The following is a 14,372-nucleotide window of genomic DNA, read 5'->3' as shown; positions in this document are numbered from 1 at the left end:
TTAACACTCCTCACCTCCTCAACACAGTGGATCTGGGGTCCAGTCTATATTAACACTCCTCACCTCCTCAACACAGTGGATCTGGGGTCCAGTCTATATTAACACTCCTCACCTCCTCAACACAGTGGATCTGTAGCTGGGGGTCCAGTCTATATTAACACTCCTCACCTCCTCAACACAGTGGATCTGGGGTCCAGTCTATATTAACACTCCTCACCTCCTCAGCACAGTGGATCTGGGGTCCAGTCTATATTAACACTCCTCACCTCCTCAACACAGTGGATCTGGGGTCCAGTCTATATTAACACTCCTCACCTCCTCAACACAGTGGATCTGGGGTAGCTATATTAACACTCCTCACCTCCTCAACACAGGGATCAGTCTATATTAACACTCCTCACCTCCTCAACACAGTGGATCTGGGGTCCAGTCTATATTAACACTCCTCACCTCCTCAACACAGTGGATCTGGGGTCCAGTCTATATTAACACTCCTCACCTCCTCAACACAGTGGATCTGGGGTCCAGTCTATATTAACACTCCTCACCTCCTCAACACAGTGGATCTGGGGTCCAGTCTATATTAACACTCCTCACCTCCTCAACACAGTGGATCTGGGGTCCAGTCCAGTCTATATTAACACTCCTCACCTCCTCAACACAGTGGATCTGGGGTCCAGTCTATATTAACACTCCTCACCTCCTCAGCACAGTGGATCTGGGGTCCAGTCTATATTAACACTCCTCACCTCCTCAACACAGTGGATCTGGGGTCCAGTCTATATTAACACTCCTCACCTCCTCAACACAGTGGATCTGGGGTCCAGTCTATATTAACACTCCTCACCTCCTCAACACAGTGGATCTGGGGTCCAGTCTATATTAACACTCCTCACCTCCTCAACACAGTGGATCTGGGGTCCAGTCTATATTAACACTCCTCACCTCCTCAACACAGTGGATCTGGGGTCCAGTCTATATTAACACTCCTCACCTCCTCAACACAGTGGATCTGGGGTCCAGTCTATATTAACACTCCTCACCTCCTCAACACAGTGGATCTGGGGTCCAGTCTATATTAACACTCCTCACCTCCTCAACACAGTGGATCTGGGGTCCAGTCTATATTAACACTCCTCACCTCCTCAACACAGTGGATCTGTAGCTGGGGGTCCAGTCTATATTAACACTCCTCACCTCCTCAACACAGTGGATCTGGGGTCCAGTCTATATTAACACTCCTCACCTCCTCAACACAGTGGATCTGGGGTCCAGTCTATATTAACACTCCTCACCTCCTCAACACAGTGGATCTGGGGTCCAGTCTATATTAACACTCCTCACCTCCTCAACACAGTGGATCTGGGGTCCAGTCTATATTAACACTCCTCACCTCCTCAACACAGTGGATCTGGGGTCCAGTCTATATTAACACTCCTCACCTCCTCAACACAGTGGATCTGGGGTCCAGTCTAACACTCCTATTAACACTCCTCACCTCCTCAACACAGTGGATCTGGGGTCCAGTCTATATTAACACTCCTCACCTCCTCAACACAGTGGATCTGGGGTCCAGTCTATATTAACACTCCTCACCTCCTCAACACAGTGGATCTGGGGTCCAGTCTATATTAACACTCCTCACCTCCTCAACACAGTGGATCTGGGGTCCAGTCTATATTAACACTCCTCACCTCCTCAACACAGTGGATCTGGGGTCCAGTCTATATTAACACTCCTCACCTCCTCAACACAGTGGATCTGGGGTCCAGTCTATATTAACACTCCTCACCTCCTCAACACAGTGGATCTGGGGTCCAGTCTATATTAACACTCCTCACCTCCTCAACACAGTGGATCTGTAGGGGGTCCAGTCTATATTAACACTCCTCACCTCCTCAACACAGTGGATCTGGGGTCCAGTCTATATTAACACTCCTCACCTCCTCAACACAGTGGATCTGGGGTCCAGTCTATATTAACACTCCTCACCTCCTCAACACAGTGGATCTGGGGTCCAGTCTATATTAACACTCCTCACCTCCTCAACACAGTGGATCTGGGGTCCAGTCTATATTAACACTCCTCACCTCCTCAACACAGTGGATCTGGGGTCCAGTCTATATTAACACTCCTCACCTCCTCAACACAGTGGATCTGGGGTCCAGTCTATATTAACACTCCTGGTGGATCTGGGGTCCAGTCTATATTAACACTCCTCACCTCCTCAACACAGTGGATCTGGGGTCCAGTCTATATTAACACTCCTCACCTCCTCAACACAGTGGATCTGGGGTCCAGTCTATATTAACACTCCTCACCTCCTCAACACAGTGGATCTGTAGCTGGGGGTCCAGTCTATATTAACACTCCTCACCTCCTCAACACAGTGGATCTGGGGTCCAGTCTATATTAACACTCCTCACCTCCTCAGCACAGTGGATCTGGGGTCCAGTCTATATTAACACTCCTCACCTCCTCAACACAGTGGATCTGGGGTCCAGTCTATATTAACACTCCTCACCTCCTCAACACAGTGGATCTGGGGTCCAGTCTATATTAACACTCCTCACCTCCTCAACACAGTGGATCTGGGGTCCAGTCTATATTAACACTCCTCACCTCCTCAACACAGTGGATCTGGGGTCCAGTCTATATTAACACTCCTCACCTCCTCAACACAGTGGATCTGGGGTCCAGTCTATATTAACACTCCTCACCTCCTCAACACAGTGGATCTGGGGTCCAGTCTATATTAACACTCCTCACCTCCTCAACACAGTGGATCTGGGGTCCAGTCTATATTAACACTCCTCACCTCCTCAACACAGTGGATCTGGGGTCCAGTCTATATTAACACTCCTCACCTCCTCAACACAGTGGATCTGGGGTCCAGTCTATATTAACACTCCTCACCTCCTCAACACAGTGGATCTGGGGTCCAGTCTATATTAACACTCCTCACCTCCTCAACACAGTGGATCTGGGGTCCAGTCTAACAACAGTGGACCTCTCAGCACAGTGGGTCCAGTCTATATTAACACTCCTCACCTCCTCAACACAGTGGATCTGGGGTCCAGTCTATATTAACACTCCTCACCTCCTCAACACAGTGGATCTGGGGTCCAGTCTATATTAACACTCCTCACCTCCTCACCACAGTGGATCTGTAGCTGGGGGTCCAGTCTATATTAACACTCCTCACCTCCTCAACACAGTGGATCTGGGGTCCAGTCTATATTAACACTCCTCACCTCCTCACCACAGTGGATCTGTAGCTGGGGGTCCAGTCTATATTAACACTCCTCACCTCCTCAACACAGTGGATCTGGGGTCCAGTCTATATTAACACTCCTCACCTCCTCAACACAGTGGATCTGGGGTCCAGTCTATATTAACACTCCTCACCTCCTCAACACAGTGGATCTGGGGTCCAGTCTATATTAACACTCCTCACCTCCTCAACACAGTGGATCTGGGGTCCAGTCTATATTAACACTCCTCACCTCCTCACCACAGTGGATCTGGGGGGGTCCAGTCTATATTAACACTCCTCACCTCCTCAACACAGTGGATCTGGGGGGGTCCAGTCTATATTAACACTCCTCACCTCCTCAACACAGTGGATCTGGGGTCCAGTCTATATTAACACTCCTCACCTCCTCAACACAGTGGATCTGGGGTCCAGTCTATATTAACACTCCTCACCTCCTCAACACAGTGGATCTGGGGTCCAGTCTATATTAACACTCCTCACCTCCTCAACACAGTGGATCTGGGGTCCAGTCTATATTAACACTCCTCACCTCCTCAACACAGTGGATCTGGGGTCCAGTCTATATTAACACTCCTCACCTCCTCAACACAGTGGATCTGGGGTCCAGTCTATATTAACACTCCTCACCTCCTCAACACAGTGGATCTGGGGTCCAGTCTATATTAACACTCCTCACCTCCTCAACACAGTGGATCTGGGGTCCAGTCTATATTAACACTCCTCACCTCCTCAACACAGTGGATCTGGGGTCCAGTCTATATTAACACTCCTCACCTCCTCAACACAGTGGATCTGGGGTCCAGTCTATATTAACACTCCTCACCTCCTCAACACAGTGGATCTGGGGTCCAGTCTATATTAACACTCCTCACCTCCTCAACACAGTGGATCTGGGGTCCAGTCTATATTAACACTCCTCACCTCCTCAACACAGTGGATCTGGGGTCCAGTCTATATTAACACTCCTCACCTCCTCAACACAGTGGATCTGGGGTCCAGTCTATATTAACACTCCTCACCTCCTCAGCACAGTGGATCTGTAGCTGGGGTCCAGTCTATATTAACACTCCTCACCTCCTCAACACAGTGGATCTGTAGCTCCTCACCTCCTCAACACAGGGATCTGGGGTCCAGTCTATATTAACACTCCTCACCTCCTCAACACAGTGGATCTGGGGGGGTCCAGTCTATATTAACACTCCTCACCTCCTCAACACAGTGGATCTGGGGTCCAGTCTATATTAACACTCCTCACCTCCTCAACACAGTGGATCTGGGGTCCAGTCTATATTAACACTCCTCACCTCCTCAACACAGTGGATCTGGGGTCCAGTCTATATTAACACTCCTCACCTCCTCAACACAGTGGATCTGGGGTCCAGTCTATATTAACACTCCTCACCTCCTCAACACAGTGGATCTGGGGTCCAGTCTATATTAACACTCCTCACCTCCTCAGCACAGTGGATCTGGGGTCCAGTCTATATTAACACTCCTCACCTCCTCAACACAGTGGATCTGTAGCTGGGGGTCCAGTCTATATTAACACTCCTCACCTCCTCAACACAGTGGATCTGGGGTCCAGTCTATATTAACACTCCTCACCTCCTCAACACAGTGGATCTGGGGTCCAGTCTATATTAACACTCCTCACCTCCTCAACACAGTGGATCTGGGGGGTCCAGTCTATATTAACACTCCTCACCTCCTCAACACAGTGGATCTGGGGGGGTCCAGTCTATATTAACACTCCTCACCTCCTCAACACAGTGGATCTGTAGCTGGGGGTCCAGTCTGTAGTCCAGCGCCGACTCCTGCAGAATCACTCTGATCTGGTCCTCACAGTCTGGAGACAGACGCTGGTCGGCGTATTTCAGCTTCAGGCAACCAATCACCTGGCCCTCCAGTTCACTGTCATCACTGGCCTTGTTCAGGATTGGCTGACAGAATTTAGGGATGTCTGCCTTACAGGCCTTTCTCAATATTGGGTTCAACCTGTAGTCTGAGAGAGAGGAAGACAACCAGAAATATCAGAGATACATACGGGTCCACCTGACCTGGGTCCACCTGACCTGGGTCCACCTGACCTGGGTCCACCTGACCTGGGTCCACCTGACCCGGGTCCACCTGACCTGGGTCCACCTGACCTGGGTCCACCTGACATGGCCTCTGACCCATGACTTTTCTGTGGTGTGTGTGTGTGTGTGTGTGTGTGTGTGTCCACTGTTTTTACCCTGTGTGAGGTCCACCTGACCCTTTGTGTCCACCTGACCTGGGTCCACATGACCTGGTGTCCACCTGACCCGGTGTTTGTGTGTGTGTTCTGTGTGAGACCTGTGTGTGTGACCCAGTGTGTTTTGTGTGTGTGTGTGTGTGTGTGTGAGAGTGTGTTTTACCTGTGTTCTGTGTGAGAGTGTGTGTGTGTGTGTGTGTGTGAGTGTGTGTTTACCTGTGTTCTGTGTGAGAATGTGTGTGTGTGTGAGAGAGAGTGTGTTTTACCTGTGTTCTGTGTGAGAGTGTGTGTGTTTACCTGTGTTCTGTGTGAGAGAGTGTGTTTTACCTGTGTTCTGTGTGAGAGTGTGTGTGTGTGTGTGAGAGAGTGTGTTTTACCTGTGTTCTGTGTGAGAGTGTGTGTGTGTGTGTGTGTGTGTTTTACCTGTGTTCTGTGTGAGAGAGTGTGTTTTACCTGTGTTCTGTGTGTGTGTGTGTGTTTTTACCTGTGTTCTGTGTGTTTTACCTGTGTTCTGTGTGTTTTACCTGTGTTCTGTGTTCTGTGTGTGTGTGTTTTACCTGTGTTCTGTGTTCTGTGTGTTTTACCTGTGTTCTGTGTTCTGTGTGTTTTACCTGTGTTCTGTGTGTTTTACCTGTGTTCTGTGTGTGTGTTTTACCTGTGTTCTGTGTGTTTTACCTGTGTTCTGTGTTCTGTGTGTTTTACCTGTATTCTGTGTGTTTTACCTGTGTTCTGTGTGATCTGTCTCTTGGTGATCATCTGTTTACACTTGGGATCCATCAGTTCAGAGTTCTTGTTCTGTTTCAGACACTGCAGCATGTTCTTAGCATCCACATCTGTACAGAACCGCTGACACATGGAGAGAGAGGACAGGGGGGGCAGAGAGAGAGAGAGGACAGGGGGGACAGAGAGAGAGAGGACAGACAGAGAGGACATGAGGGACAGAGAGAGAGAGAGAGGACAGGAGGGGCAGAGAGAGAGAGGACAGACAGAGAGACAGGAGGGACAGAGAGAGAGAGAGGACAGGAGGGGCAGAGAGAGAGAGAGAGACAGAGAGGACATGAGGGAGAGAGACAGACAGAGAGGACAGGAGGGACAGAGAGAGAGAGAGGACAGGAGACAGACAGAGAGGGACAGACAGAGAGGACAGAGACAAGTTAAAGATAGGTAGAGGGAACAGGCCGAGAATATTTTCTTTAACATGTTCTTAGCATCCGCTGAGAGAGACAGAGAGAGAGAGAGAGAGAGACAGAGAGAGAGAGACAGAGACAGAGAGAGAGAGACAGAGAGACAGAGAGAGAGAGAGAGACAGAGAGAGAGAGACAGAGAGAGAGAGACAGAGAGAGAGACAGAGAGAGAGAGAGAGAGAGAGAGACAGAGACAGAGACAGAGAGAGACAGAGAGAGAGAGAGAGACAGAGAGGGCAGAGAGAGAGAGACAGAGAGAGAGAGAGAGACAGAGAGAGAGAGAGACAGAGAGAGAGAGAGGACAGAGAGAGAGAGAGTCTCAGAGACAGAGTTACAAGATAGAGAGAGAGAACAGAGAGAGAGAGAATAGAACATGTTCTTCCCCCTCACACAGTCCGACAGAGAGAGAGACCACTGAGAGAGAGAGAGAGAGAGAGAGACAGACACAGAGAGAGAGAGACAGAGTCCCCCTCAGAGACAGAGAGAGAGACAGAGACATCTAGAGACAGAGAGAGAGAGAGACCACAGTAACAGAGAGTCCCCCTCAGAGTCACACGAGAGAGACAGACACAGAGCGACAGAGACAGAGAGCGAGACAGTCAGACGAGAGCGTCCCCCTCACAGAGAGAGCGAGACAGAGAGAGAGTCCCCCTCACAGAGAGAGAGACCAGAGACAGAGAGACCAGAGAGACGGGCGTCCCCCTCACAGAGAGAGAGGCGTCCCCCTCACCACAGTCAGAGAGAGAGACAGAGAGAGAGATCAGAGACAACAGAGACAGAGACAGAGGAGATAGACAGAGACAGGGACGAGACAGAGAGACGAGACACAGAGAGAGGCGAGACAGAGAGACAGAGAGAGAGAGACCCCCTCACCAGAGACAGAGAGAGAGACAGTCAGACGAGAGAGACAGAGAGAGGCGACCCCCTCAAATAACCTGCAGCTCTGTGGTACGCTGGGTCACTACATAGCCAACGGTAGGTACACCTATAGCTCACCCTTTGGCAGTAGTACTGTCGACTACTTTATCACTGACCTCAACCCAGAGTCTCTCAGAGCATTCAGTCAGCCACTAACACCTCTATCAGATCACAGCAAAATCACATCTACTTGAAAAGAGCAATACTGAATCATGCGTCCCCCCTCACCACAGTCACACGGGGGCGTCCCCCTCACCACAGTCACACGGGGGCGTCCCCCCTCACCACAGTCACACGGGGGCGTCCCCCCTCACCACAGTCACACGGGGGCGTCCCCCTCACCACAGTCACACGGGGGCGTCCCCCTCACCACAGTCACACGGGGGCGTCCCCCTCACCACAGTCACACGGGGGCGTCCCCCTCACCACAGTCACACGGGGGCGTCCCCCCTCACCACAGTCACACGGGGGCGTCCCCCTCACCACAGTCACACGGGGGCGTCCCCCTCACCACAGTCACACGGGGGCGTCCCCCCTCACCACAGTCACACGGGGGCGTCCCCCCTCACCACAGTCACACGGGGGCGTCCCCCTCACCACAGTCACACGGGGGCGTCCCCCTCACCACAGTCACACGGGGGCGTCCCCCTCACCACAGTCACACGGGGGCGTCCCCCTCACCACAGTCACACGGGGGCGTCCCCCTCACCACAGTCACACGGGGGCGTCCCCCTCACCACAGTCACACGGGGGCGTCCCTCCTCACCACAGTCACACGGGGGCGTCCCCCTCACCACAGTCACACGGGGCGTCCCCCTCACCACAGTCACAGTCACACAGGGGCGTCCCCCTCACCACAGTCACACGGGGGCGTCCCCCTCACCACAGTCACACGGGGGCGTCCCCCTCACCACAGTCACACGGGGGCGTCCCCCTCACCACAGTCACACGGGGGCGTCCCCCCTCACCACAGTCACACGGGGGCGTCCCCCTCACCACAGTCACACGGGGGCGTCCCCCTCACCACAGTCACACGGGGGCGTCCCCCTCACCACAGTCACACGGGGGCGTCCCCCTCACCACAGTCACACGGGGGCGTCCCCCTCACCACAGTCACACGGGGGCGTCCCCCCTCACCACAGTCACACGGGGGGGCGTCCCCCTCACCACAGTCCACGGGGGCAGTCACACGGGGGCGTCCCCCTCACCACAGTCACACGGGGCGTCCCCCTCACCACAGTCACACGGGGCGTCCCCCTCACCACAGTCACACGGGGCGTCCCCCTCACCACAGTCACACGGGGGCGTCCCCCTCACCACAGTCACACGGGGGCGTCCCCCCTCACCACAGTCACACGGGGGCGTCCCCCTCACCACAGTCACACGGGGGCGTCCCCCTCACCACAGTCACACGGGGGCGTCCCCCTCACCACAGTCACACGGGGGCGTCCCCCTCACCACAGTCACACGGGGGCGTCCCCCTCACCACAGTCACACGGGGGCGTCCCCCTCACCACAGTCACACGGGGGCGTCCCCCTCACCACAGTCACACGGGGGCGTCCCCCTCACCACAGTCACACGGGGGCGTCCCCCTCACCACAGTCACACGGGGGCGTCCCCCCTCACCACAGTCACACGGGGGCGTCCCCCTCACCACAGTCACACGGGGGCGTCCCCCCTCACCACAGTCACACGGGGGCGTCCCCCTCACCACAGTCCCCCTCACCACAGTCACACGGGGCGTCCCCCTCACCACAGTCACACCGGGGCGTCCCCCCCTCACCACAGTCACACGGGGCGTCCCCCTCACCACAGTCAGGGCGTCCCCCTCACCACAGTCACACGGGGCGTCCCCCCCTCACCACAGTCACACGGGGCGTCCCCCTCACCACAGTCCCCCTCACACAGTCACACGGGGCGTCCCCCTCACCACAGTCACACGGGGCGTCCCCCTCACCACAGTCACACGGGGGCGTCCCCCCTCACCACAGTCACACGGGGGCGTCCCCCCTCACCACAGTCACACGGGGGCGTCCCCCCTCACCACAGTCACACGGGGGCGTCCCCCCTCACCACAGTCACACGGGGGCGTCCCCCCTCACCACAGTCACACGGGGGCGTCCCCCTCACCTTAGTCATCTGCTTGCAGACCCTCATGAGCTGGTAGTCCAGTTCTGGATCCAGCATCTCTCCCTCCTGTAGTTTAAACACCCTCTGGTGACACTGCTGAGACAGCTGCTTCTTCCTCTCCTTTAAACACTCCATCATCTGAGCATTACCGAACACCACGTTGGAGCAGAGACGCCCGATGTCCGTCTTACACACGTCATACAGCTCCGGTTCCAGACGAATGTCCTCTGACTGCAGAGAGAGGAGAAAGGAGAGGAGAGGAGAGGAGAGAGAAAGGAGAGGAGAGAGAAAGGAGAGGAGAGAGAAAGGAGAGGAGGAGAGAGAAAGGAGAGGAGAAGAGAGGAGAGGAGGAGGAGAGGAGAGAGAAAGGAGAGGAGAGAGAAAGGAGAGGAGAGAGAAAGGAGAGGAGGAGAGAGAAAGGAGAGGAGAGAGAAAGGAGAGGAGAAGAGAGGAGAGGAGGAGGAGAGGAGAGAGAAAGGAGAGGAGAGAGAAAGGAGAGGAGAAGAGAGGAGAGGAGGAGGAGAGGAGGAGGAGAGAGAAAGGAGAGGAGAGGAGAGAGAAAGGAGAGGAGAAGAGAGGAGAGGAGGAGGAGAGGAGGAGGAGAGAGAAAGGAGAGGAGGAGGAGGAGAGAGAAAGGAGAGGAGAAGAGAGGAGAGGAGGAGGAGGAGAGGAGGAGGAGGAGGAGGAGGAGGAGAGGAGGAAGGAGGAGAGGAGAGGAGGAGAGAGAAAGGAGAGGAGGAGAGAGAAAGGAGAGGAGGGAGGAGAGAGAAAGGAGAGGAGGGAGGAGAGGAGAAAGAAAGGACAGGAGAGGAGAGAGAGAGAGGAGAGGAGGAGGAGAGAGAAAGGAGAGGAGAAGAGAGGAGAGGAGGAGAGGAGGAGAGAGAAAGGAGAGGAGGAGGAGGAGAGAGAAAGGAGAGGAGAGAGAGGAGAGGAGAGAGAGGAGAGGAGGAGAGAGAAAGAAAGGAGAGGAGAGGAGAGAGAAAGGAGAGGAGAAGAGAGAGAAAGGAGAGGAGAAGAGAGGAGAGGAGGAGGAGAGGAGGAGGAGAGAGAAAGGAGAGGAGAGGAGAGAGAAAGGAGAGGAGAAGAGAGGAGAGGGAGGAGGAGAGAGAAAGGAGAGGAGGAGGAGGAGAGAGAAAGGAGAGGAGAAGAGAGGAGAGGAGGAGGAGGAGGAGAGAGAAAGGGGAGGAGAGAGAAAGGGGAGGAGAGGAGGAGAGAGAAAGGAGAGGAGGAGGAGAGAGAAAGGAGAGGAGGGAGGAGAGGAGAAAGAAAGGACAGGAGAGGAGAGAGAGAGGAGAGGAGGAGGAGAGAGAAAGGAGAGGAGAAGAGAGGAGAAGAGAGGAGAGGAGAGGAGAGGAGAGAGAAAGGAGAGGAGAGGAGGAGAGAGAAAGGAGAGGAGGTAGGAGAGGAGAAAGAAAGGACAGGAGAGGAGAGAGGAGGAGGAGGAGAGAGAAAGGAGAGGAGGGAGGAGAGGATGAGGAGGAGAGGAAAGAGAAAGGAGAGGAGAGAGAAAGGAGAGGAGAGAGAAAGGAGGAGGAGGAGGAGGAGAGAGAAAGGAGAGGAGAGGAGGAGGAGAGAGAAAAGAGGAGGAGAGAGAGAGGAGAGGAGGAGGAGAGAGAAAGGAGAGGAGGAAAGAGAGAAAATACAGGAGAAAGGAGGGAGAAACATGTGAGAGAGGAGAGAAAAATGATGTATTTACCTAATTTGTTTGATATGAATAGTTGACAATGAATAAATAGGACAACATGTCTGTCCTACTAAATGCTGGGTCTTAATGGTCTCCACTCGAGTTCCCTGCAACTAACCTGGCAGGATGGTCACCAGAGATGACTTGAGCTGACAAATGAGTTAAAGACTGCATTAGAAGACTGAGTTAAAGACTGTTCAACAGCTTGGTCAGGCCTAATAAGGCCTCGGGGGTTTAAGTGTAGCTGACCAGGGGTGTATCGAACCACCACAAGCAGGTAAACGAATAACAGACAGAGTTGTATCTCTCCCCATCTCCAGTTCCTCTACTCTGAGTTGTAACTCTCCCCATCTCCAGCTCCTCTACTCTGAGTTGTAACTCTCCCCATCTCCAGCTCCTCTACTCTGAGTTGTAACTCTCCCCATCTCCAGTTCCTCTACTCTGAGTTGTAACTCTCCCCATCTCCAGGTCCTCTATTCTGAGTTGTAACTCTCCCCATCTCCAGCTCCTCTACTCTGAGTTGTAACTCTCCCCATCTCCAGTTCCTCTACTCTGAGTTGTAACTCTCCCCATCTCCAGCTCCTCTACTCTGAGTTGTAACTCTCCCCATCTCCAGCTCCTCTATTCTGAGTTGTAACTCTCCCCATCTCCAGTTCCTCTACTCTGAGTTGTAACTCTCCCCATCTCCAGGTCCTCTACTCTGAGTTGTAACAGAGTTGTAACTCTCCCCATCTCCAGCTCCTCTACTCTGAGTTGTAACTCTCCCCATCTCCAGTTCCTCTACTCTGAGTTGTAACTCTCCCCATCTCCAGTTCCTCTACTCTGAGTTGTAAGTTGTAACTCTCCCATCTCCAGTTCCTCTACTCTGAGTTGTAACAGAGTTGTAACTCTCACCATCTCCAGCTTCTACTCTGAGTTGTAACTCTCCCCTCCATCTCCAGGTCCTCTATTCTGAGTTGTAACTCTCCCCATCTCCAGTTCCTCTACTCTGAGTTGTAACAGAGTTGTAACTCTCCCCATCTCCAGCTCCTCTACTCTGAGTTGTAACAGAGTTGTAACTCTCCCCATCTCCAGCTCCTCTACTCTGAGTTGTAACTCTCCCCATCTCCAGTTCCTCTACTCTGAGTTGTAACTCTCCCCATCTCCAGTTCCTCTACTCTGAGTTGTAACTCTCCCCATCTCCAGCTCCTCTACTCTGAGTTGTAACTCTCCCCATCTCCAGTTCCTCTACTCTGAGTTGTAACTCTCCCCATCTCCAGTTCCTCTACTCTGAGTTGTATCTCTCCCCATCTCCAGTTCCTCTACTCTGAGTTGTAACAGAGTTGTAACTCTCCCCATCTCCAGCTCCTCTACTCTGAGTTGTAACTCTCCCCATCTCCAGCTCCTCTACTCTGAGTTGTAACAGAGTTGTAACTCTCCCCATCTCCAGCTCCTCTACTCTGAGTTGTAACAGAGTTGTAACTCTCCCCATCTCCAGTTCCTCTACTCTGAGTTGTAACTCTCCCCATCTCCAGCTCCTCTACTCTGAGTTGTAACAGAGTTGTAACTCTCCCCATCTCCAGCTCCTCTACTCTGAGTTGTAACAGAGTTGTAACTCTCCCCATCTCCAGCTCCTCTACTCTGAGTTGTAACTCTCCCCATCTCCAGTTCCTCTACTCTGAGTTGTAACTCTCCCCATCTCCAGCTCCTCTACTCTGAGTTGTAACTCTCCCCATCTCCAGTTCCTCTACTCTGAGTTGTAACTCTCCCCATCTCCAGCTCCTCTACTCTGAGTTGTAACTCTCCCCATCTCCAGCTCCTCTACTCTGAGTTGTAACTCTCCCCATCTCCAGCTCCTCTACTCTGAGTTGTAACTCTCCCCATCTCCAGCTCCTCTACTCTGAGTTGTAACTCTCCCCATCTCCATCTCCTCTACTCTGAGTTGTAACTCTCCCCATCTCCAGCTCCTCTACTCTGAGTTGTAACTCTCCCCATCTCCAGCTCCTCTACTCTGAGTTGTAACTCTCCCCATCTCCAGCTCCTCTACTCTGAGTTGTAACTCTCCCCATCTCCAGTTCCATCTCCAGCTCCTCTACTCTGAGTTGTAACTCTCCCCATCTCCAGCTCCTCTACTCTGAGTTGTAACTCTCCCCATCTCCAGCTCCTCTACTCTGAGTTGTAACTCCCCCATCTCCAGCTCCTCTACTCTACTCTCCCCAGTCTGAGTTGTAACTCTCACCATCTCCGTCTCCTCTACTCTGAGTTGTAACTCTCCCCATCTCCAGCTCCTCTACTCTGAGTTGTAACAGAGTTGTAACTCTCCCCATCTCCAGGTCCTCTACTCTGAGTTGTAACAGAGTTGTAACTCTCCCCATCTCCAGCTCCTCTACTCTGAGTTGTAACTCTCCCCATCTCCAGTCTCCTCTACTCTGAGTTGTAACTCTCCCCATCTCCATCTCCTCTACTCTGAGTTGTAACAGAGTTGTAACTCTCCCCATCTCCAGCTCCTCTACTCTGAGTTGTAACAGAGTTGTAACTCTCCCCATCTCCAGCTCCTCTACTCTGAGTTGTAACAGAGTTGTAACTCTCCCCATCTCCAGCTCCTCTACTCTGAGTTGTAACAGAGTTGTAACTCTCCCCATCTCCAGCTCCTCTACTCTGAGTTGTAACAGAGTTGTAACTCTCCCCATCTCCAGCTCCTCTACTCTGAGTTGTAACAGAGTTGTAACTCTCACCATCTCCAGCTCCTGTACTCTGAGTTGTTTGCGACAATTGAGAGAGACACGCTGCTCCTTGACGTCCTGCAGAGTGTCATTCCTCACTGTAGTACTGAGACAGATCACTACATCCACCCTGTGGGACAGACAGAGACAGAGACAGAGAGATACAGAGAGAGAGAGAGAGAGAGAGAGAGAGAGAGAGAGAGAGAGAGAGAGAGAGAGAGAGAGAGAGAGAGAGAGAGAGAG

At 52.9% G+C, this 14,372-nt stretch overlaps 1 protein-coding gene across 1 annotated transcript in view; it reads right to left on the bottom strand.

The window, feature by feature from the left end:
• LOC127919829 (Golgi apparatus protein 1-like) overlaps positions 1-14,372 on the bottom strand; it is a gene marked incomplete at its 5' end in the record, with an annotated part of 62,993 nt that overhangs the window by 5,918 nt on the left and 42,703 nt on the right. Inside the window, 4 exons of the mRNA XM_052503686.1 lie at positions 5,035-5,279; positions 6,233-6,356; positions 9,744-9,974; positions 14,142-14,259. Coding sequence (XP_052359646.1) covers positions 5,035-5,279; positions 6,233-6,356; positions 9,744-9,974; positions 14,142-14,259 — 718 coding nt within the window. The remainder of the gene's footprint in view (positions 1-5,034; positions 5,280-6,232; positions 6,357-9,743; positions 9,975-14,141; positions 14,260-14,372) is intronic.

The sequence above is a fragment of the Oncorhynchus keta genome, unplaced genomic scaffold (assembly GCF_023373465.1).
Source record: "Oncorhynchus keta strain PuntledgeMale-10-30-2019 unplaced genomic scaffold, Oket_V2 Un_contig_17588_pilon_pilon, whole genome shotgun sequence".
NCBI classification, from domain to species: domain Eukaryota; kingdom Metazoa; phylum Chordata; class Actinopteri; order Salmoniformes; family Salmonidae; genus Oncorhynchus; species Oncorhynchus keta.
This window is presented reverse-complemented; position numbering and strand designations above follow the sequence as displayed.